The 25,755-nt window shown below is 36.8% G+C and overlaps 1 protein-coding gene across 2 annotated transcripts; it reads right to left on the bottom strand.

The window, feature by feature from the left end:
- Window positions 1-211: 211 nt before the first annotated feature.
- LOC127410694 (fucolectin-7-like) lies at window positions 212-25,755 on the bottom strand. 2 transcript variants are annotated; one of them, XM_051645865.1, is made up of 9 exons: window positions 25,660-25,755; window positions 25,290-25,328; window positions 20,409-20,664; window positions 19,680-19,825; window positions 12,314-12,593; window positions 10,960-11,099; window positions 7,695-7,786; window positions 7,519-7,615; window positions 5,951-7,370 (listed from the first exon to the last, which is right to left on the bottom strand). In XM_051645865.1, the coding sequence occupies exons 1-9, from the start codon at window positions 25,694-25,696 to the stop codon at window positions 7,357-7,359; spliced, it is 1,101 nt and encodes a 366-aa protein (XP_051501825.1). In that variant the 5' UTR covers window positions 25,697-25,755; the 3' UTR covers window positions 5,951-7,356. The 2 variants fall into 2 exon arrangements, with proteins under 2 accessions (XP_051501834.1, XP_051501825.1); XM_051645874.1 differs by lacking the exons at window positions 5,951-7,370; window positions 7,519-7,615; window positions 7,695-7,786 and adding an exon at window positions 212-542.

Genomic DNA, 25,755 nt, shown 5'->3' on the forward strand with positions numbered 1-25,755 from the left:
AGAACTACATCCTTATTATTTAACAGACAACAGACCAGAGGCCTCTGCACATACCTAAAAAATTGGTAATTAGGAAATATTAATAAAATAACAAAAGCCTTTTGAATACAGTATACAGGGTTGCTGCAGAGTTTTTATAGTCAAATTTAAGACTTTTTAAGACCTGTTTTACAGACCTGAACAAATACATTAAAATTGCATGTCCATACCACAACAAACTCACACTAACACAAAATAAATAATGTATCACAGATTATTTTACTTAAACAGGCTGTGACACACATTCAAAACAGCCTTAACGCTGTTTATCAGCATAACAGGAATTACAGGTTAACTAGTGGTTGACCAATATTGGATTGTGCGGATACGATTATAATGGTTTGAAAGAAAGGCAATGCAGTTTTTATATGCCGATAGTTTTAAAAACTGATAGCCTATATTGAATGAAAAAAAAAAATGTTCTTGGTCTTTCTTTCCAGTGACAGGATGGGCCAGAGAGTGGCAAAAATTAAATCAAATCCCAGATGCAGTGTGACTTTGATCTATAAACAAGCCAGATGAGGGAAATAAAATATGCACTCTTACAATCATCAACAATGTATTACAACATAAACACCTTAAAGCAAACATTTGTCAACAGTAGATCAATAGCGATCGCTTGTGATAAATGTGCAGTACAAATTATGAACCACTTCGAAACTGCTGGAAACACAGGCCCTGTCCCAATACCCACACTTGCTGTCTTGATCCTTAAAGGAATTATTCAACCAAAAATAAAAATTCTCTCATTCACTTACCCTGATGCCGTCTCTGATGTGCATGACTGTCTTTCTTCAGCAGAACACAAATGAAGATTTTTAGAAGATAGAGCTCTGTCAGGTCCTTATTATGCAAGTACATGGGTGCCAGCACTTTGATGGTCCAAAAGTAATATTTAGGCAACATTAAAGTAATCGACACGACTCCAGTCGATCAATGAATGTCTTCTGAAGCAAATCGATATGTTTGTATAAAAAATAAATCAATAATTAAAACGTTATTTACTTTTAAAAAGCACTTCCTGCCAGCAGCTGACGCATCAGGTAGCTGTCGCGTGATGTGTGTCGGCGAGTTCACGTGAGAATTCAGAAGCAGCGCTTATTTACAACAGAAGAACAAACGTCACATGAGAGTTCAGCCATTTCAAACTGGATGGAAGCTCCGATTTAACCCTCAGGGGTCGACGGACGCACTGGCGCGTCCTGCTGTATTTTTTCCTCATAACAGCAGAAACAACTTAAAATACTCCATCATTTTTGGGCATACAGATAAGTGTAAGACATCATTAGAGACTATAAAGGGTCTACTTTATTTGTGTACACTCACAATAACAACAAAACCTTGTGCTTTTGTAAAATAAAGAAAATAAACAGTCTCTGTCTCCGCGAGCATCTTTCTGAACACGTCACAAAAATGAACTGAAACTCTGTGAATACTTATCAGACAAACATGAAACATATGTCTAAAGAAAGCTCAAAATGTCTACTTTTAAATAAAATAATTCAAATTTAAAACAAATATTCTCCTGCAATGTAATCTGTATGAAACTAAGTGATGTACAGTTTCTCCTGGCTCAGCTAATTATCGCTAATGTGATCACATCCACCAGCAGAGTGCGCTATTCATACGGTAATGTGCTGAGGCGATCTATGCAAATGGTAACCCCCCCCCCAACAATGCCTTAAAAAGCATCAAGTTCATCATCAGATTCATTCACTTTCCTGCGCGTTTGGAAGATGGCATGCTACACAGGTAAGGAAGCTCTACAGATGGTCCTGGATAGTGACGAAGAGTTCACATTTTCCTCAGAAGAAGAGCGGGACTCCAACGATGAATATTTGTATTTTGAAGAGTGACTTGATCCAGCCGAGGAAACAATTTCGGATAAGCAAGTCTTTACTTACATTAGTTGACATGCTATTTTATATAAACATGTACATATTTTACTAGTTGGACTATTTCCAGACTTGCCAGCCAGGATTCAAAGTATTGAAATTTGAAATATGTCCTAATAGGCAAGATTAAGTTACATTTAAATGTTGTTTCGGCCAAAGCAGGTATTTAAATTGTATGCTGTATGATATAAATATGATATATAATATGATATAAAAATAATATGATTGTTTCGATTATATTTTAACTAGTGTTTATGCTGCCTCATTATCATCAACGAAGCTTGTGCTTGCAAATATCTGTTCGGGTGTAAATGTGTAAAATGTGCAAATCAGCATATTAGAAAACCAGCATATTAGTATGATTTCTAAAGGATCATGTGACACTGAAGATTGCAGTAATGATGCTGAAAATTCAGCTTTGATCACAGGAATAAATTGCATTTTACAATATATTCAAATAGAAAAAAGTTATTTTAAATTGTAATAATATTTCACAATATCACTGTTTTTGCTGTATTTTGGATCAAATAAACGCAGCCTTGGTGAGCAGAAGAAACTTCTTTTAAAAACATTAAAAAATCTTACAGATCTATAAACTTTTAAAAGGTAGTGTAGGTCTAAAGTTTTTAAGTAAAGTCTTTATGTAAAGAAAATGTATAGTCAGATTACTTTTTTAACTTAAACTTGATTTTGTGAATAAGCTACAAACAATACATTCAATCATTAAGTCTCTTCACATTCATTCTCTCTCAGGGGAGGGGTCTTTGTCTCCTCAGGTGTGAATCACATCAATATTCATGATCATCCACACCTGCTCGCATATGGCCTTTCTAACACTAAAAGTGTCTTACAAAACTTAAATGACTATATTGTTTGTATGAATGAGTGATTTGGATGGTTTTCACATCATTTTGTAGCAAAAACTCTAGGCTGCAAGCTCCAGTTCTCAAAAGTCTTGTGAACAAATGTTTAGTATGTGTTATATGGCCTTATTTCAGTGACTTAAAATTTTAGTTTTTTTCAAAAACCATGCATAAATGTTATTTTCTCAAAATACAAACATGTACATACATGTTGCTCATTTTAGTCATTAATATGTTTTTAAGCAACTGAAAAAAGCACAAATGTCAAGGCATGTCAAAACTTCTCCAGGGCCCAAAACACCCTCAGACCCCAGAGGGTTAAAGTTAAAAACTTGGTTCTTACATAAACCTATCGATTCACTTCAGAAGACATTCATTGATAAACTGGAGTCGCATGGATTACTTTTATGCTGTCTAAATGTGACTTTTGGACTGTCAAAGTGCTGGCACCCATTTAATTGAATTATAAGGACCTGACAGAGCTCTATCTTCTTCTAAAAATCTTAATTTGTGTTCTGCTGAATAAAGACAGTCATACACATCTGGGATGGCATCAGGGTAAGTTAATAATGAAGGAATTTTTGAGTGAATGGCACACGGCACCAAGTAAGTGTTCAAGACTGTCCCATGTCTGAAAGTTGCTAAAGCTCAGTGCACTTAACCCACACTAAATCCACATAGTTCATCACATTCAGGAGACCACACCCTGCCTACCCGAGCGATCGCCATATTTTCACCATGATGACGTTAAGGAAAGCTTTTCAATACAAGTTATTTATTATAATCGGATAGTAAAATGTAAGTGAAGCATATGTTATTGTTGTATAGGTAAATACAATTGGTTGGGATAACTTAATAGCAGCATCAAAATTACTACATATTTATGTGTATATTTATATACCTCTTTGTTATCTTTATTGCCTAATAATAACTTTATTTTGTTTGTTCTCACCTAATACTGCTGGTTATTTTGGTAATTTTCAGCCAGTGTGGCATACAGTATACGATTTAGTAAATGTTGTTGTGGAGATGGGGGCATGGTCAAACAACATTCTGTGGAGAGCACAGCGTTTTGCAATGCCAAACAAGCATCTCTCCACACCTCCACAATTTAATCGCTTCTATTTCTCAGTCTTGTTGGACCCCCACTATCTCAGTTTAACCCCATTCCATATGTGAGGTCTTGGATTTCAAAAGGACACAGGACTGCAAACGACACCAGAAGGAAAGCACGAAATAGAGAGACAGAGGGGAAAGCAATGTCTGTTTATGGTCTATTTTAAACAACTAAAAGGAAAGGTAAGAGCCGCATTATCTTAATTTACTGTGGCATTGCTTGAGTTGATTACATTGTTTATTCTGTTTTTGATTTGTTTGTCATGTGCATGCTGTAATAAAAGCAACTGATGCAAGCTGTTAATCACTTGAGTTGGTCCACTAATGTGATTGGTCAAATGTTCCGTTTCTTCTCCCTCCCCTAATCACTTGCCAGATTGGTCACCCCGTTATGTTTCGGGACCTCGCAATTTACAGATTAAGCACTGGGTGTACTGATATCCAGGTTCAGCACGATAAGCCAGAGCTTCAATCACTCATGATCATATATATGCAATCAATGAAAAGTTTATATTTTTCCCGGTGTGCATTTTCTTTGGGGTTTCTGAAGGTTGAAGCATCCAGGATACACACGCCAAACAACCATTTTGAACAATATGTTATATGGCCCACCACAATTAGAGTTTAATATCAAGAAGCCAACTACGCCACCTGGATTTTTTTGTGCAAGTGAGAAACCCCAGGAAAACTCTAATCCACAATAATTCCCTTTTTTCTTTTCTTATCTTTCTTTTGGTTTGTTTGTTGGGGAAGGAATCGTCAATCACTCAAATGGTACAAAAACATACACAATTTATTAACAAAAATTTAAAAAGCATTAAATTAAAAACAGACAAAAATCATTAAATAAATCTGGTTCAATCCGAGTCTTTAGTCCCCTGGCAACTTTCACTCCGAGTCCATAGAGTCCAGAAAGGAACTGGCAGCTCATACTAAAAAAAAGAAGAAAAACTGCCAGTATCTCAAGTCCAGTACATACTAATATTCAATTCCCTCGTTCCTCTTTCCTCTCCACATTCATAGTACACACTAGTTAATAATAATCATTAATAGTTAATAATCATCCCAATTTTTATCACTACACAGATGGTATGGATTGTTCAAATTGTTCTAAAATGGACATATAATCCGAGCTCACGTTGCTCATCAAACACACAAACTAGTGTGTGAACAAATGGTTTCCAGCGCTGATTAATTTAGCATACTCACAGGATGACCGGGTAGCGTCCCTTGCCATCCATTCTATGTGATATCCAGCGTTGATAGGAAAAAGCTGTCGGTCTCCGTCACGCTGTTATAACGATCCACCCTATCCACCCTCTCAGACATCAACAGTCAGATCGTCTCGTAAGCCATAGCCAAATACGCGCCCACTATCCTCGTCGTGGTGTCTCCTCGGGCTGGCCTTTCACACAGCTTACTCACGTTTTTAGAGACGCCGACGCATGCACAATGCAGCTCCTCCCAAAAAAACTTCTTCATCTGTGACACAGCGTGCATTCTTAAAGGGGTAGACTTCCACCCCGCTCCACCACTGGACCATCACGCTTGAGAATCATTTAGTGTTCACATGCTCCAATCGTGATGAGAAGAAAACACAAAGCCAGTCTCAACATAAGAAAATGCCGAAATCACATCACACCAATCACAGCACAGCAAACATAATGAGTACAAAATAACCCGTGACCACACAAGTGAAACACAGCAAATAATACACAACATCCACACAAATCAGCCCCATTACAAATACACTTATACAAATACAAATCTACAGCAAAGACAATGAAACTTTTGTACAGCGCTCCTTCTCTTGTAAACAATGACGCGCTTCCTGCCTCCTCCACGCGTGACCCTACCAACGAGCTTACGTCATCCCTCTCATGAGCACGTGTCACAGAGATGTACAGAAGTGAATATTTGTAGTTAAAAATTATATAAGTATTGTTTTGTTTCTAAAAAATAATCAATCGTTTGGGTTCAGAAGAATTTTATTCACGTGGATTATTTTAATGCACCCTAAATATGCATTTTGGACCGTCAAAAAAATAAAGTACATTCATTGCATTGTTTAAAGGAGGAGGTCTGAAATGAAATCCTAAAAATCTTAAATTCTGTTTTGATGAAGAAAGAAACTCATGGATGGCTTGAGGGTGAGTAAATTATCAGCAAATTTTCATTTTTGGGTGAACTATTCCTTTAATGGATCACACAGGGTTATAGAATAAAGTTTTATATAGTTTTATGCATTATATTAAGAAAGCAGAAAGAAATGGCTTTAATATTTTACAGCAATTATGGGCGAAAAATCTTACAGTTAAACATATTTAAAAAATAATTTACTTTTACAATTAATTGTACAATAAAAAAATATTTTTAACAACATAGCACTTCCAACAACCAGTATTGTAATGAAAAATAAAAGGATGGGAAAACTATTCAGTTAATTATTATTTTAAATAGGCTATAACATTCACCACTGCCAGCAACAATCAGTTTTCTGAGTGCAACTACAAAAAGAGCTTTCGCAACAGGGACCAACGTCCTTAAGTCTAAGAGTGCCCCAATGTGCAATCAAAACTCATACACACACTCGCAGTCTTCACGTCTACTTGCACACTGTGGCCAAACACCGGAAATATGTAAGACAAGTGGGTAAGTAGGCAAGTCCAAAACCACAAGTGGGAGTATTGGGATAGGGCCACAGCATCATGAGCTCTTCCTGTGCTTGAAGAATGTGCAATAGTGTCTAAACTTTGAAGCATGTAGCACACACATTTATTTCATTAAATCGTAGAGTTTTGAAGTTTAATAATAATCGCATTATGCCAGATCATGATTCCTGTCTTTCCATCCCCAAATTTAAGACCTTTTTAAATGATAAATAAGACTTTTGTTATACCATTTAAGATATTTAGAAAACTGAATTTAAGACATTTTAAGACTTTTTAAGGACCCACGGGAACTCTGGTATCATACTAACACATTAAACTGTTTCAAAGGTCTTGTAGCATTTTTCTTTTCATTTTAAATCTTTTAATCTTTTCCTCTAATCATCTCACAGGCCATGTAGTGACATGATTCTCAATGGCCATGTGATATTAAATAAACAAAAATAAATAAATAAATAACCTGAAGTTGACCTTTGTATTTAGTAAGATATAAAAAAAAATTAAGCTTTGCGACAAGTAATGCTAAAATAACATTTACATTTTTAATATAAAAAAATTCTGATTAACAATGTCACCCTGTCACATTGACAGAAGCAAATGGCTGAAAAAGGAGAACCTAATGAAAGCAACAGAGCTAAATTAACTAATGGATTAAAGTAAAGAGTTCCCTGCATTGTAATCAATATTTAGGAATGGAGAATGTTCAAGCAATGTAAATAAAAGTCAACACTGAAGCTGTCCCAAAGTGTATTTTTGGTTTTCCGGTCAGTTTCTTTAAGAACATTTACCTGCAAATAAAACATAGACTGTTACAAAAATATATCGCTTTTCCATTTAATTTACAAACATATAAAAAAAAATCAAAAAAAAAAAAAAAATGTATGTTAAATTGATGTTATTTTAAATTTTTGGCCCTGCTTGTATGAATAAACTCACGTTTTACATCTTGTTTCTGTTTCTTGTCCTGTTTGGGCATCTGAGACCAACGCAACATCACTTCAGATATGCCTCTTGTAGCCAGAGCGGATTGCAGCTGAAATGAGCATCTCTCTTAATACTGCGACTACAACTGGATATAATAATTGTGCATTCAGATTGCTGTTATCTCTCACCTGTGTAAGGAGGTCGACTCTCAATGTAGAGTCAGTCAGACTTGCACTGGATTTAAATTCTATCCTCATAAATGAATACTTTAACCAGGGGCCTGACAAACACACATGTAAATGCACAAACACATAAAAAAAAAAAGATATAATGTTTGTGTAACTATTTGAATTTGTTCAATTACTACATAAATGGGGACAGTACTATATGAAGCCTGATTTTTCTGTCAGCTATATATTTAATGTATTATTTCAAATGATATGAGTATATGAGTTCTATTCTTTTGTGATGTCCTTGCGCTGTTTTGTGTAGGACTGTTTCGAAAATACCAGTTTTTGTCATTTCTTTCGGCATTATGCAGCTAAAGTTTTAAGATAGTGTTTTTAAAGTCTTTTTTTTTTTAATTATTATTCTTAATTGTGAACCATTGTTCATGTTATAATAGCTCTATAAAGATAAGCTAATATCAATATCATCACGAAATAGCAATATTTAGTCATGTAGCTGCAGAGCTCCAAAAAGGAGGAGCTCCAAACTGCCAGCTAAGATATAGAGAGCCCCTTACCGAACCCTTTCCCTAAACTTAACTGAGTGTGGAAGTGACGCCCCCATTTGTAGTTGCCGCAACCCCTTTTTGAGTAACCACGCCCCCCTTTTGGAGCCTGTAGCTATACCTACTTGGCTTATTGGGGAAAGTCTGTCAATGTTTGTTAAATAAAAATGTATGTCGTCTTATTAACAATGATGAAATATTATACCATACATGCCAGAGAAGTTGTAATACAGTACATTAGAATTGCAATAATATGGTATATGTAATATTGTAACACAATATTCTGTTAAAGAAATACACTAATTCAACCAAAAATGAAGATTCTCTCATCATTTACTTACTCTCATGAGTATGATTTTCTTTCTGCTGCAGAACACAAACAAAGATTTTTAGAAGAATATTTCAGCTCTGTAGATCAATACAATGCAAGTGAATGGTGGACAGATCAATATTTAAGTTTTAGTGAAAAAAGGGACTTAAAAATTGGTGTTTCTCACCCACCCCTTTCATATCGCTAGTGATGGACAGTAGCATCGTTACAAAAAGCGAAGCTATTAGCTTAACTACAAGTCAAGTAGCTTTTCAGTAGCATAGCTATATTTTTGATTAGGTAGCGGCGTAGCATTGACAAAAGCTACACCGCTACATCATGTCATGTACCCATATTTACTGTGTTGCCAGTTTTGAATCAGAACAAAAGATGTCCGATTCACAAATGAAGCACTCATTTGAGTCAGTTCTTTGCAATGAATTGGTCACACGTGATAGCAAAGCAGTCTGAATTGGTTCGCCATTCATTGTAAATGACTCAGAAAGCTCACTCGTGCTGCTGAATCATTTGGAGCGGTTACTCACTCACCAACACACTAACAAAATATAATGCGTAAAACAACGATAACACTGATTGCAGTGGATATTTATCTAGAATCAATGCAAACCAAACTTGCAAATGTGTCCTATCATTTGCCAGTGATGAAGAAGGTTTTTATTAATTTCAACACGTGTGCAGCTTGTAAATGACTACAGCAGGTAAAGACATTTTCCATCCAAAAAAGTATTAAAATGCTTAGTAGCCTACATGAAAACACATCAAAAAGTACAATGGCATTACCATATTTTTTGCACATGTAACATTACTTGGGAGCACCATGTAAATACAATGGTGTAGAAAAATGGTAATTATATATCAAAGTACAATGGTAGTACCATGGTGTTCTTTGAAGCACCATGTAAATACAGAAGGGTACATAAATATGGTAGTTGTACTGATTATCAAAGTACCATGGTATTACCATCATATATCATCAGATTTTGGAGTGTTCTTGACCAGATGTGCTCTCACACTCACGCACACACACACACACACACACACACACACACACACACATGTTAGTTTTGCTATACTTGTGAGGACCCTCCATAGACATAATGATTTTTATACTGTACAAACTATAGATTCTATCCCCTAACCCTACCCCTATCCCTAAACCTAACCCTCACAGAAACCTTTTTGCATTTTTACATTTTCAAAAAAACATCATTTAATATGCCATTTCCCTTGTGAGGATCACCCAAAAGGTCCTCACAACCAGAAATGTCCTCACAGAACAGGCTGATTCACAATACTTGGTCCTCACAAGTATAGCAAAACCTGTACAAGGAATTTGGCCTCTGAACAGAAGCTTCCAGTACTTACAGAAATACAACAGCTAAACACAGAATTACAGGATATGATGAATAGTATATTGTAGCTAGCTTTCTTATACAGGAATGGGTTTTTACAGATAGTAGTATAAATATGAGAAATAAAATGTAAAAATAGTAATTTTGCATATTTCAACATGGTTTTGTATAGGTAGCATGTATAAATATGTATAAATATGAATGTACATGTTGTTGTTTTTTACATGTACATATTGTACATTTTATATTGCACCATACTGTATACTTGCATACTGTATTGCACTATACTATACTGTATTTATCAATGCCAACTTTTAGCGTGTAGCTTGTAGTGTAACTTGCTACTTTCTCTTTCATCTTAGCTTAACTCATTTTACTGTTTCATTTTTTGAGGTAGCTTGCCCAACACTGCATAACACAGATTACATTTATGCTGCCTTTGTGCACTTTTTGAGCTTCAAAGTTTTGGACCCTGTTGACTTGCATTGTATGGACCTTCAAAGCTGAGATATTCTTCTAAAAATCTTTGTTTGCGTTCCGCAGAAGAAAGAAAGTCATACACATCTGTGATGGCATAAGGGTGAGTATATGATGATCATTTTGGGTTGAACTATCCCTTTATACAATTATTTCACTATGTGATCACAAGGGCAGGACTTAAAGTTGTTGAGTTCATTAAAGACAGCAGAGTTTGATGAGGCATGCTGTGTGGCCTGTTTTATCTCTGTGCCAAAATACCCATTCATCTGATTCTTTTCCCTGTAATGTGTGGAGAGTCAGATGAGAAATGTATGACAGAATGTTAGCCTCAGTCGCCATTCACCTTTATTGCACCTTGTTTCTATATAATAAAAGTAAATGGTGACTGAGGCTAACATTCTGCCTATTATCTCCTTTTGGGTTCCACAGAAGAAAAAAAGTCATACGGGTTTGGAGTGATATTAGGGTGATATAAATAATGACAGAATGTTAGTTTTAGGGTGAACTATTCCTTAAAGAATACACAATCCTGCTCAACAAACATAACACAGAATTACCTATTCCGTAGACTTCCACCTCGCACAGAGGTAGAGCCGTTGAATTTCTAGGACTGATCAGATTCACATAACGACCCTCCATATAGTTACAAACAAAGGTGGCGGACCCACCAGCTGCAATACTAGGAATCACAGCACACCTAAAGAAAATCAGGAAAAAAAATATCTTACTTATACTGTATATGTTCTTCCATTTTCTGTACTTCACAGTGATTCTCAACTGGTTTTGCTTCAGGACACAGATTTCCCATTGGACATCAAGTGGTGGCCTGGGACAGTCCCAAAATTGCTTCATAAGTTCACTGGTTCATGTAGTCCTGCAATGCATTATGGTAAATGGATTTTGTGTGCTTTTCATAATGGAGGGGCTCAAGTCCGGGACTGGGCTTGAGCTCTGAGATCCCCCCTGGACAATTTGACTAACGCAAGTGTTATGGGAGCCAGCTGGTATGTAATAGCTGTGCGGTATTTGTAAACCTCACTCCCCTGGCCTTAAGAGGTGTGCCGGCTGACTGCAGGGGTGGACTCGAGTGACAGAGCGCAACTGTAAGGTTCCACTGTCGTAAAAGTCCCATTCAAAAATATCTCAATAAATTACACATTTATTAACACTTTTTAAATTAAAATCAGTAATGTAACGAAAGGAACGTTGCCCATTGTAACAAAGTAAAAGTAAAAATTTTATTGAGTACGAGTAAAAAGTACCCACTATTAAACCTACTCTTAAAAGTACATTTTCTCCAAAAATGTACTCAAGTAAATGTAACAGAGTAAATGTAGCGTGTTACTACCCACCTCTGTCGTTTTTTGAATTAACTGTTTCCAACAACTTAAAGCACATTTTGACTCTAGAAAATCCATCTCTGCCTAGCGCATAACCTTTTAAGCTAATTTTGCAAGTTTATGTGCATATCAAGCGTTTCCATTCAGGTTTCTTAAGTGCAAATTAGTTGGATGGTAATGATTTTTAAGAAGGAGGTAATGTCACTTTGGCTATCTTCTATCAAGTATTTACACTGATTTTGCATGAAAATACTTTGTTTGTTTGTTTCGACACGCGGCCTTTGACATCAACAATGAAACATATTACAAGCGTTTACCCCTCCTTTTTAAAAGTTGAAAAGTCTATGTATGTATGATTATATGGTAGTTGCATTTTATTATTTCCACTTAGCGATGTTGTTTTTTTCCCTGCTGTCCATGACACTGTCAGAACAGACCTGCGACCCTTTTTTGGGTCGTAGTCTTGACCCACCAGTTGAGAACTGCTTTATTACAGATATGTGGTCTCATGCTTGAGGAATCAGGATTTTGTTACGGATAAGCCACCAATAGAATTGAAAGACATTCTTACATGGAGTTGTTGTTGCCGTTGTCCTCCAAAGAGTTTCCGATGAGAATTTTAACTCCATTTACTTGATCCAGACAGCAGTCTGCTCTGTTAGTGACGACCACTCTGCTTACTTTGTACACATTATGCAGATCCACCCTCCACCATGGGTTATTCTGATAATGGGTAGAGGAGCACCATGTCGATGGCTGCGAGAGACCTCGATTACCATCAATGGCATGTCCAGCATACCAGGTGTACCATGTTGATGACTGTGTTGCATTCTTTCCCAGTGCCAAATTTTCTGAAAAGTGTGTCGAGAAAAAGGTTTGAGAAACCTTCAAAGTGTGTCAAAAATGCTTTCAGTCAACTCTTTTTATAATCTGTGATTGTGTTTGACAGGTTCCCACACCTGTTTACCAATAAATTTCCATGACTATTACAGTCGTTTGTGATTACTGCATATAGAATTTGAAAATTAATCATTTAAAAATATGGCAACAACAAAGTTGTACTAGAAGCAGTCACACGGAGCAATATCTAACTGATGAAAATTTTAGAGCAGAGTATAACTACAAACATATGACTTAACTACATGGAAATGTCTATGACATTTAAGATTTTCCACAGTTTTCCAGGCCTGGAAATCACCATTTTAAAATTCCCTGATATTTCCAGGTTTTCCATGATTATGGAAACCATGGTTTTAAAAAGTTTTTATTCATGAAGAAATGTGTTTCTACTAGGCCTGACCTGAACTACATTTGAGCTTCATTAAGCACCACTTTAAATACAAGGACCGTCATCATAGACAGAAAAACAGTTGTGCAATTGGTTAATAGGTAAGATACAATTTCAGAAAATAAAAACCTTCACACCTACTCTGTGAACAGATAAATAAAATTCACAGATCAACATATAAAGAATAACAAATGGATTTCTTCAAATATATGTGTAAAAGATGGTGGACTGATAGGTAGGTTGTTTAAGATGATTTCTCATAGATCATCAAGATAATTAACATAGACCTGCGTGAAGTTGCCCCCCCCACCCCACCCAACGCAAAACGTCGGCAAAATAGTCTCAATCGTTTGTGCTGGTTTGTGCTGTAAAAATATTCGTTTTTGCAACTGTCTTTTTTTTTTTACAATACAGTTGAAGTAACAACGTAAGATCCAAATGGCAAACCAAATCACATAAATAGTCGCATTCACTTCAGTATCCACTGTGCATTTTCATCTTTTAACGGACACAGCGGATCACAGGATGTGTGGAATGTAATGCAAACCCCAAGGTAAGTGTTTTTACTTGTTGCTGTATGTAGTTATGTGAATAACAGTATTAATATTAACATTGTCATAAATACAGACACCATAATCTGTTTGCTGTAGCTCTGTGTTTATACATACATAGGCTGTGTGTGTGTGTGTGTGTGTGTGTGTGTGTGTGTGTGTCTGTGTGTGTGTGTGTGTGTGTGTGTGTGTGTGTGTGTGTCTGTGTGTGTGTGTGTGTGTGTGTGTGTGTGTGTGTGGGCCTATACAGTACAGGTCAAAAGTTTGGAAACATTAAGATTTTTAAATGTTTTTGAAAGAAGTCTCTTAATCTCACCAAGGCTTTGTTTGATAAAAAATATTCAGTAAAAACAGTAATATTGTGAAACAATACACTTTAAAATAGCTGTTTTCTGTTTTAATATAATTTAAAATGTAATTTTATTTCTGTGATGTCAAAGCTGAATTTTCAGCATCATTACTCCAGTCTTCAATGGTTTGTTTGTTTGTTTTTAATTTCGTTTGTCTTTATTTTACTTGTATAGCTTATTTTATAGATTATACTGTATATTCTTTTTTCTATTTGTAGTCTATATATGCTCTATATTTTATACTATGTGTTGGAATGACTATTGTCATGTTCATTGTTTGTAATTTGACTGGCATAATAATAATAATAAAAATAAATAAAAAAAAACTCCAATCTTCAGTGTCACATGATCCTTCAGAAATCATAGTAAAATGTTGATTTTGTGCTCAACTATTATCAATTATCATTGGTGTTCAATTATTAAGAATGGTTCTTATTTTTTATCAATGTTGAAAACCATTTTTGCATGCTTAATATTTTTGTGGAAACCATGATACATTTTTGTGTGGATTCTTTGATGAATAGAAAGGTAAAATATTACTGTTTTACTGTATTTTTGATCAAATAAATGCAGCCTTGGTGAGCAGAAAAGACTTCTTTCAGAAACAATAAAAAATCTTAATGTTTTCAAACTTTTGACTTGTACTATATATATATATATATATATATATATATATATATATGGAAACTCGTGACTCAATGAATTAAGAATTAAGCCAAAATGATTTTACTTTTGAAATGTAATTACTGTGTACTATCGAACAACCATTAACACAAATAATGGACCTTTAAAAACTTAAACTTAAAAACACAATACTGACAAGCCACTATCTGTCTTCAAACCAAAAATACCACACAGAATAATAGACTTGAGTGCAAACAACATCAGGCCCGACTTCCAGAAAAGCAGATACTACTTCTCCAAACAGGAGTAGGAAAACAAGGGTATAGTGACATATATATAATGAAATAAAATTTAAACAATGCAATCAGTCTTTTGTGTATAATACAGCATGTGGGCATATTTTGTTTTTTTCTGACGCTCCTGTCACTCCACTTCTCAGGTCGTCATACATCTCCCAGACACATGGAGACCTCCTGCAGTAGGCCACATAATGTCAAAGAGCATCCTGGGTTAAGCCTCCTTTGAAAGCAATGATTGCCCTTAAAGTAAATCTCTCTCCTTGGAGCATCAGATTGGAGGGAAATTCACACAAAGGAAATTCTGTGGAGTTGCTTCCCAGGTCAGTGTCAATCCACAGAAGTTCTCCCAGATTGTAACTGTGAGAAACTTTCCCTGCACAGAGCACTTTTCCTGAGGTATCTGTCTTGAATGCAGAGGAACACTGTGACGGACTTTGTATTGGCCTGAGGCAGGGGGACTCCAGAAGTGTAAGGCCTTCTTCCACTGCGGTCTGAAGATGAGCCATGACAGAAGCCTTCAGTACAGCAACAGAAGTACAAACAAATGGAATTTCCCTGGTGACTTGTGTGGTGAGACCACAATACTGTGAGGAGCACTGCTTTGTGAAGGAAACACATGCACGTTTTGTCATTGACTTTTCAATGATTGTGGAGATGTGGCACTGTGCACTGATTTGGAGAGCACCAGACTTCAATCGGACAGCTTTGAGTATTTCACTCAGCAGCTCTGCCCTCTGTGTGTAGGCCTGTGCATTCAGACCCTTTGTGGTGATGGATTTCACTAGCTGGAGGAGGTTGTTGGAATCCTCACCGCAAACAAAATTTTCAAAAGTGACACTATCGCAGAAAGCACAACATTAGCATTGACAAAAAGCATCAAATGCACGTGTGTTCAGCACAGAGATTCTTGATTTCCTGAGTTTAACAGGCTGTTGATTATTTCCTTTTTTCAACAAGTCCACTTTCAGTCTTTTCCCCCTCACAGATGGACCTGCATGGAGCCATTCAGGACAAGGAGAGAGGTATGAATTCCTTTTCCTCTTTTTGGGTGGAACCGCTAGGCCTCTCCAGTTTTCAACAGCGTCTTAATCTGTTTGAAAGATGTTTGTGACATTGTCAGATTTCCCAGAACAGAAAGCATCCATTTCTGGTTTTCCATCAACACTTCAAGTTGTGGTGGGTAGTGGATTGGCTCTTGTGATGATCACTGTTGCAACAGCTGCATCCTCTTCACCTTTTTCCTCACCTTTTTGTTTTGCAGAACAAATTTGCATGGTGCCTTCAATGAAGGACAGATGTCGAGCAATGCTTCCACCCGAATAGGCAAGTTTTCAAGCTTGAAAAGGCCACGTTTGATGTTTTTGAACTCTGCTTCAACATTGGCTGGACTTGCAGTGATGTTGGTGCTTCGAAAGTGAGGGATCATTACCCCTGTCCAGAGTGGTATGTAACTTGCAAGCCAGATTATATTGGGAATAATCTCAGTGAGGAAGTGCATATTATCACGATCCCTGTTAGCTATGGCAAGTGACCTGCTCTCCTCACATATGTCTGTTACCCACTGTCGTAGGTCTGTCTGTGTTTGGTCACATGAATCACTTCCAGGTTCTCACCCTCAACATCTGGAATGATGACACGCTCTTCTGCAATTCGGGCTTTCAGGTATTTCTTGCACCTTTCTGATGTGAGGGGGGCTCCAGAGCTGTCATTGCCCTCTGCTTCGCTGAGAGCCACAACAGTAATACTGCGTAGTAGCTATTTTGGATTGTGACATGAGAAGCTGTGCCATTGACCTCACAAATAAATCTTTAATGCGATGTGTTTTTTTCTTCAAGCAGTCCCACTGGCTGATCATCTTGATGCAGTGTGCAACATCAATCCGAACAAAACAAGGTGGCACTTTTGCTGACTGTTTACTGAGTAAGACACCACAACACTCATTGATGTAGGTCTTTAGATCAGGATGAGGAGTAAAAGCCTTGACCAGAGCTCCGAGCAAAGCCAGAGAAAAGTCAATCACAACCTCTTTTGGAGTTGGTGCACCTGCACTTATCCATTCTGTCAGCCAATGTGTTATTACATTAACATCATGTCTCTCTGACAGCATTTGCACCACTGGGACACTTGAGTTCTCTTCCCCTGCCAGAACGCCCTGATATAAGAATATATGGCCAGACTTGCCATTTGGTCTCTGTAGTTTCCTCACTACTGAGCCAGTTGCATCAAAACTCACAGTGGGGTTAGTAGATGTCTTTGATAATGACTTGTACATATACATTTGTGTTTGACTCCAATAGTGACAGAAAAACTTGTCCAGTCCAATGTCTTTAATGCTACCACTGTGAGGTGCACTGTATTTTAACATCTGCAGTGACACAATGGGATCCTTGTCGCCTAATTCTAAATCATTTCTCTCTTGCTTTGCTTTGCACAGGGTGGCCAAATTAGGCAGATGACTTGGCTCAGGATCTCCAAAATCCATCAGCTTTGTTGCCTCTGATGCCCTCCATACATGGGGTTCCATTCTACCCTCACACAGTTCTTTGGCTATCTGCACACGCAAGTTACCAGACATCGCACGCTTGGAACAGCCAGGGAGTCATCAGTGTTTTTAATTAACACTTGAGCACCATTGGGCTGTTCATTTCAGGCTCTCTATCACATTTTATGTGAATGTGGCCATGACACTCCTTACAGTTGCCTCTGATTTCTATGTATTTCTCTGTGGCTGATGGATAGACCTTGGCTCTTTTAAAGGCAAATGTGCAGGGCATTTCACTTCTTGCCAAATGTGATGATTTATCACATGTGTCCAGATGCCAGGCTTCAAAATTGTGTATTCCCTTTTTGTGTTTTAGAGAACTTGTTGTTGTATTTAACCATTTCATGCATGAATTCAATCCATTTCTGAAATGGAACTTCAAGATCAAAATTCCAGCAATCTTTTGGTCTGGGTGAAAGGGACCCTGGCTCAAAATCAGTGTCATCACTACTGCCATTTGTTTCATGATAACATTCATGAGTAAACCCTAAAGCAGTCCAGATGTTGTGTCTATTTAATTTAACAAAAGTGTATAGAGCCTTTGCAGTGATCTTGTTTTCTTGCTGCTTACTAAGCTCTGTCCAGATGCCCTGATTAGGAGTCGCTATGTTGCCATTTTGGACTATGGCCTTTTTAGATGAACACAGGACAGTGAAAATGGAATCTGTCGACTGCTGGTTTCTTGGGCATCTGGCATAAGCAAAACATAATTACCCACTTAAATAATCCTGACTCAAAAAATGTCATGTTCAGTATAAATTTGTTTTCATGTATTACTGTATTGGTCCGAATATAAGGATAATTTAAAATAGTAATAATATATAAGGATAATATATCTTATATTAAGACCAATATGGTAATGTTGACCCCTAGATGCACAATGTATTCAAAAAACTAACATGGGTCACATGTGCAACTGTAATTAGCATATATTAGTATTAGCAATGAGTTTTCTGTTCAATAAACATTGACAATCTTAGCTCTCTTGAATGTTGTACCATTATTCTTGAAGTTAACAAATAATATTGTAACTGACAGTGTTAAAACATTGTACTTACATTGGCCAGAAATTTGATTTAGTAACGACTTTTGTAGTTTGATTTATATCGACTTTTTCTCTACTAACTCCACACTAATTTCCACAAGAGCATCTTGAACAGAAGTGTCACTTGCTCCTAGTGATGGCAGTGAAGTGTAGCAGATGATACTCCATGTGTATAAATAAAAAGTTAAATCAGGAAAGACCAGTGAATGAAGTAAAGATAATTGTTTATTGAACAAATGATGTGATGATTAGTCTTGACCGAAAGTCTTCGGCAATTCGAAAGTTTGTTCACATCGAGGAGATTTGCGCTTTTGTTCTCGTGCCCAGAGCTGAGCGAAAGTGAGTGACCGAAAAAGAGTCCGACAGACACCAGATGAATATTGAGCTGCTGCTGTCTGAACACCAATACATTTTTAATAAACACCATAGCGACTACAAAAACATTGATAAGGAGTTGTTGTTGTATTAAAACATCTTCATCCAACATTTTGGTAAGAGATTGAAATGACAAACCCGAAATAAATTGCTCACTGCTCATAAATCGTACTGACTACACACAAAACAAGATAGACCTATTTTAGAAATATATAATAGAGTCAGAGGTAGGTGGTACCAGGGAATGACCGAGACTTTTTTTGATTTTTGTGACCATTAAGTGATCTATTTTATTCTGTCAGTATTGTATTAAATAAATATCAGCATTTATAATTTGCCTGTAATTCAGTGTCTAATATCTAAAAAAACTGAAGCAGCACAAATGAACATTTTTACAGTACAAACCAGCACAAACGGAGAACAAACGATTGAGACTATTTTGCCGACGTTTTGCGTTGGGCCAACTTCACGCAGGTTTAACATAGCCGTTAATTTCGGCTAATGTTCATCATTAGCCTAGTACAGACATTATAGATTATTGTATTGATTAATGTATTAAAAATATTAATTAATGAATGACAATAGTTAAACAATACAAGTGAATTTCCAGAGGAAAATATGTGAGCTGCATTTGCCAAAGTCAAATGAATTGTGGAAATTTAATGCCCATAACTATTTCTTACCTGCCTCAAAACTCTATTTTGTATTATTTCTTTAAACATACAATGTTAAATAAGAGTTAAAATAAGGACTAGACTTCTTTCGCTTAATATTTGCAATGAACAGTGCATTATTGTAGATCAAAGTAATGATTAAGTGAGCTCTTTTGTAGTATTAAACATTGTCCTGAATTGCAGTGTTACCTGGCAAAACCCCATAGACTTCCACCTCACAGACAGTTAATACCCCTGAAGCTGAAGGAAGAACCACATACACATAACGTCCCTCCCTCCCATTACATGAGCAGGTGTATGATGCGCCAGCGGGAATACTGGGAATTACACAACATCTATAGACACAGAGAGAATGATCAACTCATAATGAAATTCAGATGCTTTCTGAATAAACCAATTCTATACACATTTTACGAAGAGAAAATTATTGATGTGTTTTCAAGGACTGATTCTTGACTTTGACATTTGGTTCCCCATGACACTGCACGTGATTACATTCTTAGTTATGGTAGTAATTTATTAATTAATTTATTTTTCATTTATTTAATTATTTGGTGGTAGGCATATTTACATTACTATGTGCCAAGACTAAATGTACCAGTGAACTTGTGAATCAGATTTCAAACCACCTACAAATGTGGTTTAGATTGGACTTGTGAAAACTGTGTCCTGTTCAGACTACAAAAACCTAAATGGATTTGTGTCGGAAAGGCGGGTATTTTTTTCTGCCTGTGTGAACATCGTCGTGTGTTCCAGTTTGCTTACCTTGGGTTTAATGAAATGTCTTTGGGTTTTGGATAAAGAGTGTGTGGTTTAAGATTTCAGAATTAAAGTTAATTTTACTAAACATGTTAACTGGTGTTGTAGTATGGCCCTGATTAAAAAAAAAATCTGACAAAACATATCAGAGAGACTCACACGGGGTTGCTGTAAATGTCAGCAATGTGTCCAACTCGAATCTCTGCCCCATTTATCCTCTCTGCACAGCAGTCTGGTCTGTTAGTGACGACCAATCTGTCTACACTGAGCGTCTTCAGCAGATCCACTCTCCACCATGGGTTGGCCTGTATAAGTGTATGGGTACAGCTTGTGCTTACACCATCAGTAGCATACTGGGAATACCAGTTGAAATCTGTCGACGACTGGCTGGTTGTGCCTGAACGTGCTGCATTCACTGGAATAGAAGGCCAGAAAAAAGTTAGCACAGCTCACTGACAGATTTACTTTTCTTTTATTCCTACAGGTATTTTAAACAAACTTCTGAATTTTGCTGGGGTAGGTGGTTTGCATATCAGGGTTCTCACAGTCATGGAAAACCTGGAATTATCAGGGAAATTTAGAAATGTGTTTATTAAGGCCTGGAAATTTCTATATTACGTATATATTTTTTCTTGTTATACACTGCTCTAAAAACATTTAATCAGATGTTTTGCTTTTGTGTAGAGCTTGCATAGAGTAAAACAAGCCATAGTGAAGTCTGATTTGTGATCATTCTTTTGAGTCAGTTCTTTTTAATGATGCATCATCGATGCGCAACAAAGGCTATCCCGACTGGTCCAAACCAACAGAAGATCTACTGAAAACTTACACTGATCAGCCACAACATTAAAACCACAGGTGAAGTGAATAATATTGATTATATCGTTACAATGACACCTGCCAAGGGGTGGGATATATTAGGCAGCAAGTGAACAGTCAGTTCTTGAATTTCATGTGTTGGAAGCAGGAAAAATGGGTAAGCGTAAGGATCTGAGCGACTTTGACAAGGGCCAAATTGAGATGGCTATATGACTGGGTCAGTGCATCTCCAAAATGGCAGGTCTTGTGGGGGGTTCCTGGTATGCAGTGGTTAGTACCTACCAAAAATGGTCCAAGGAAGGACAGCCAGTGAACCGGCAACAGGGTCATGGGCACCCAAGGCTCATTGATGCGCATGGGGTGTGAAGACTAGCCCATCTGGTCCGATCCCACAGAAGAGCTACTGTAGCACAAATTGCTGAAAAAACTTAATGCTGGCCATGATAGAAAGGTGTCAGAACACACAGTGCATCACACTCTGCTGCGTATAGGACTGCTTGGCCACAGACCTGTCAAAGATCCCATGATGACCCCTGTCCACCATCGAAAGCACATACAATGGGCACGTGAGGTGAAGCAGTGGAAGAAGGTCGCCTGGTCCGATGAGTCCAGTTTTCTTTTACATCACTTGGACAGCCGTGTACATGTGTGCCGTTTACCTGGGGAAGTGATGGCGCCAGGATAAACTGTGGGAAGACAACAAGCTGGTGGAGGCAGTGTGATGCTCTGGGCAATGTTCTGCTGGGAAACTCTGTGTTCAGCCATTCATGTGGACGTCAGTTTGACACGTGCCATCTGCCTAAACATTGTTGCAGACCAGGTACACCCCTTCATGGTTATGGTATTCCCTCACAGCAGTGGCCTCTTTCAGCAGGGAAATGTGCCCTGCCACACTGCACACATTGTTCGGGAATGATTTGAGGAACATGTTAAAGAGTTCAAGGTGTTGCCCTGGCCACCAAATTCCCCAGATCTCAATCCAATTGAGCATCTGTGGGATGTGCTGGACCATAAAGTCCGATCCACAGCGGCTCCACCTCGCAACTTACAAGACTTGAAGGATCTGCTGCTAATGTCTTGGTGCCAGATACCCCAGGACACCTTCAGGGGTCTTGTAGAGTCCATGCTGTCAGCGCTGTTTTGGCGGCACACAGAGGACCAACAGCATATTAGGAAGGTAGTCATAATGTTTTGGCTTATCACTGTATATTGATTTTAAACACTATTGGTCAGTTAATTTGGTAATCGCCAGCCTGTTTTAAGTAAAATATTGTTTTTTATAGACTATTCTGTCATTTCCTGCATTTCTGGCAAAATATGTTTTGTTGAAAAAGAGCTTTTAGTAAAAGGAGGCCATGTAGATGTACAAAAAAATATGGCTCCATATGCTTTTTTTGTGGTTTTTAGGTTTGTTTTAGCTTTGAGGCCATGTATATGCTAGTGTACTCTCAAAAGTGGAAAGTTTAAAAATATTTGCTCCCTCCCTTAATACTCCCTGCCTCCGACTAGCACTATCAAACAGTCCTCCTGTGCGTTCACGAGAGGACCAAGTTGTTTTTCTTCACATTCTTCTGCCTTCTGGGCAGAGAGAAGAAAGAAAAAAGGGAGGGATAAAGTAATGGAAAAGAATAAATACATTTTGCACAAAATCCCAGTAGGTGGTGATATGTACGAAGAATGGGAATCGGCAAAAAACAAAAGAAGAAGAACTCTCGTGAACACATCTAAAGACGTGCTGTGTCCGAAATCGCCCCCTATCCACTATATAACACACTATTTCGGGTGATGGCCATTTTGTAGTAGTCTGAATTCTGAGTGAACTTATCTCTCCTTAGATTAATTCACTAATTCTTACCCACAATGCACTCTGATTTTGAGCGTACATCGGATGTACACTCGCTGATGGTTTATTGCCCATAATCCACCACGGGGAGGACTGACGAGCCGGGAGAGAGAGCGCGAGTGAACTAGAGATGCCAGTTTACAGCTTCCTTCATTCCTGCAATGCTTTATTTCATGATGACTGTATTGGTTTACTTTTTGAAATAATATTACTTGATTAAAATAACATATTAAAATACTATAGTGAGCCCAAATCATACAGATTTATTTATGTAGATGATGTTATGATGAGGAGTTTCATTTTCCCATTAAGCTAAAAATTTCTTCCTTCACTAAATAATTAACTAAGGTGAAATTATTGTAACTCAGAAGACTACACATTGTGGAAATGATAATTTAGTTTATTATTCAAATATTTGGTTTTCACACGTAGGTTATGATAACTTCAGTGCTCTTTTATGGTCGCATGTGGGCGCTATGTTCCCATAGTTTTCTCATCTCTGCACCCAGAAATGCTACCCAGGTTGGACCGGAGTTTAAAGATACTAAAACATAATAAATAAATACAATAATATGCACTAGGTTTTTTATTAAACATATGTAGTTTTAAATAAATCATGAACATACAGTATAAAAAAAATTACCAACAGAATGATGATTTATTATAGTAATAAACCCATCTTATTTAAGAATAAGTATTATTATTATGCAAAGTAATATACATGTAATATAAAATTACATATGTGATGAAGTCGTTTGTACGACAGCTCCATCACTCTCTACGACACTTTGTGCATATGTCAGCATCCGAATTCACTCACTCATTTCATGCACTCCTTGCTGACATAGAGCACTTACTGCCATTCACTCTATAGGAAATAGTGAATGAGTGAATGAGTGAACAAGTGAACAAGTGAATGATTTCGAACAAAGCCATGGATTTAATCACTGGAGTTGTATGGATGGACTTTTATGCTGCCTTTTGAGCTTCAAAGCTTTGGACCCTGTTTACTTGTATGGACATACAGAGCTGAGATATTCTGCTAAAAATCTTTGTTTGTGTTCAGCAGAAGAAAGAAAGTAATGGTATGGCATGAGGGTGAGTAAATGATGAGAGAATTTTCATTTTTGGATGAACTATTCTTTAACCCATGGATGGTCTTAACGATCAAGTCCCTAACCTGTTGGATAAAATTGACCCATTTAATCTTTAATTTCAAAAGCTTGTAATAAAGGCTCTGTTTGCTCAATCTCTCTACTTTTAGTCTTAGATCATTCCACTAGATGGCAGCAAACACTAGATTTTTTTTTTTTTTTTTTTTTTTCTCTCTATCACATTGTACAACTCTGAAAAGCAGGGGGCTAAGGTAAGAGCTGATATAAAGTTTGTGGCTACTTGGGGCTTACACAAGCCATGAGCGGAGAAGACATGGGACTTTTCTTAAAAAATTAAAAAATAATAATTTCACTTTGAAATTCTTTTGATGATTATTTGAACAAAATAAATAATAACGAATAACTTTAATAGGCATTTATTCAAAAATTTTCAAACAGGTGTTTATTATATCTCATTTGAACATGTTAAACTTTTTTTTTTGTTGTTGTTGTTGTTTTTTTTTTTGAAGACAGAATTAACAGTAAAATAACTTTTGAAAATATCTTGTGTTTGCAATTATGTCTGTTGTCAATGATAAAGGCTTGAGGGTTTGACCAGACTGCATTTTATTAATATTATTATTATTGTTGTTGTTGTTATACTAATAAAAATATATTTATGTAACAATTTCTTAACTTAATAGCATTATTATTATTATTCAATAGTATATTACAATAACCATAGTTGACTGGGTTCCAAAAAATAATAATGACGTTTGCTGAAACCCTTTCACAAAGTGAACAAACAAAGGTGCACAGTGGACAGGTGCGATGGGTATGCAAAGATGTTTTTTCCTTTGCATTTCACTAGAACAATGTTTCCATTGGCAGGACAGCATGGGCGAAACATGATTTAATTTTGGTACAAAGAAATGTGTTTATCGTATTGCAGTTCAAGTGACAATCGCAATATTATTTCAAAATAATTGCAATTGGATTATTATTTTTTTTTTTTCAAAATTGTTTAGCCCTAGGTCATGGGCTTTCATTTTTGTGGTATTATACGTAGCTAATATCCTGAGTTTTGACCTTTTGTCAGATGTCACTCGCACTGGTGCACCCAAATAATCAAATAAACTCTTTTTGTGTTCCACAGCAGTAAGTCAGTCATTCTGTCTGTCTGCAACAACATGAGGGTGAGTAAATGATGACAGCATTATAATTTTGGGGTAAACTATACCTTAAACTATGTGCTATGATGTTTGCAAGCTTGTGAAATCTTACCCTCCACTCCATCAGATTTCTTTGTCATTGAGAAAAACCCTTTGTGAAGAAATAATAAATACAGGACGAGGTTAATTTGGTAATTAGATGGAAAGACAGACTCAGTGAAAGGAAAAGATTGAGCTCATCTTGCATCTTGATTTGTTTAGTGAAATAAATAATAAAAATGGCAAACTAGGAAGAGAAGTCTGAATTGACGAAATGTTGTAAATCTAAAATGTGTTATGAAACAGTGCAAAAGATCTGAAAGACATTATAAACACAATAAATTCCCTTGTGTTAAATTATTATTAACAATTAAAGATTGGCCTCCAGATATATGAATAAAGCAAAAATCAGCATATTAAAGATGTTTGTAAGTTTTACTTACCCAGTAAAAGTAACATGTACCTGTAGAATCCTGTCATTTTCTATTACAACCAGTTCTTGATACTTGCTGGATTATACTGCTGATGAAAAGAAAGTT

The sequence above is a fragment of the Myxocyprinus asiaticus genome, chromosome 2, assembly GCF_019703515.2.
Source record: "Myxocyprinus asiaticus isolate MX2 ecotype Aquarium Trade chromosome 2, UBuf_Myxa_2, whole genome shotgun sequence".
Classification (NCBI taxonomy): Eukaryota; Metazoa; Chordata; class Actinopteri; order Cypriniformes; family Catostomidae; genus Myxocyprinus; species Myxocyprinus asiaticus.

What these genes read in the sequence shown, in the direction of transcription:
- LOC127410694 (XM_051645865.1), bottom strand. Translation starts at nt 25,696, where the DNA reads ATGACAGGATTCTACAGGTACATGTTACTTTTACTGG. An exon ending in GTACATGTTACTTTTACTGG is followed by an intron (nt 25,329 to 25,659) that starts GTAAGTAAAACT and finishes TTCTTCACAAAG; the next exon opens with GGTTTTTCTCAATGACAAAG. An exon ending in GAGTCGACCTCCTTACACAG is followed by an intron (nt 7,616 to 7,694) that starts GTGAGAGATAAC and finishes TGCTCATTTCAG; the next exon opens with CTGCAATCCGCTCTGGCTAC.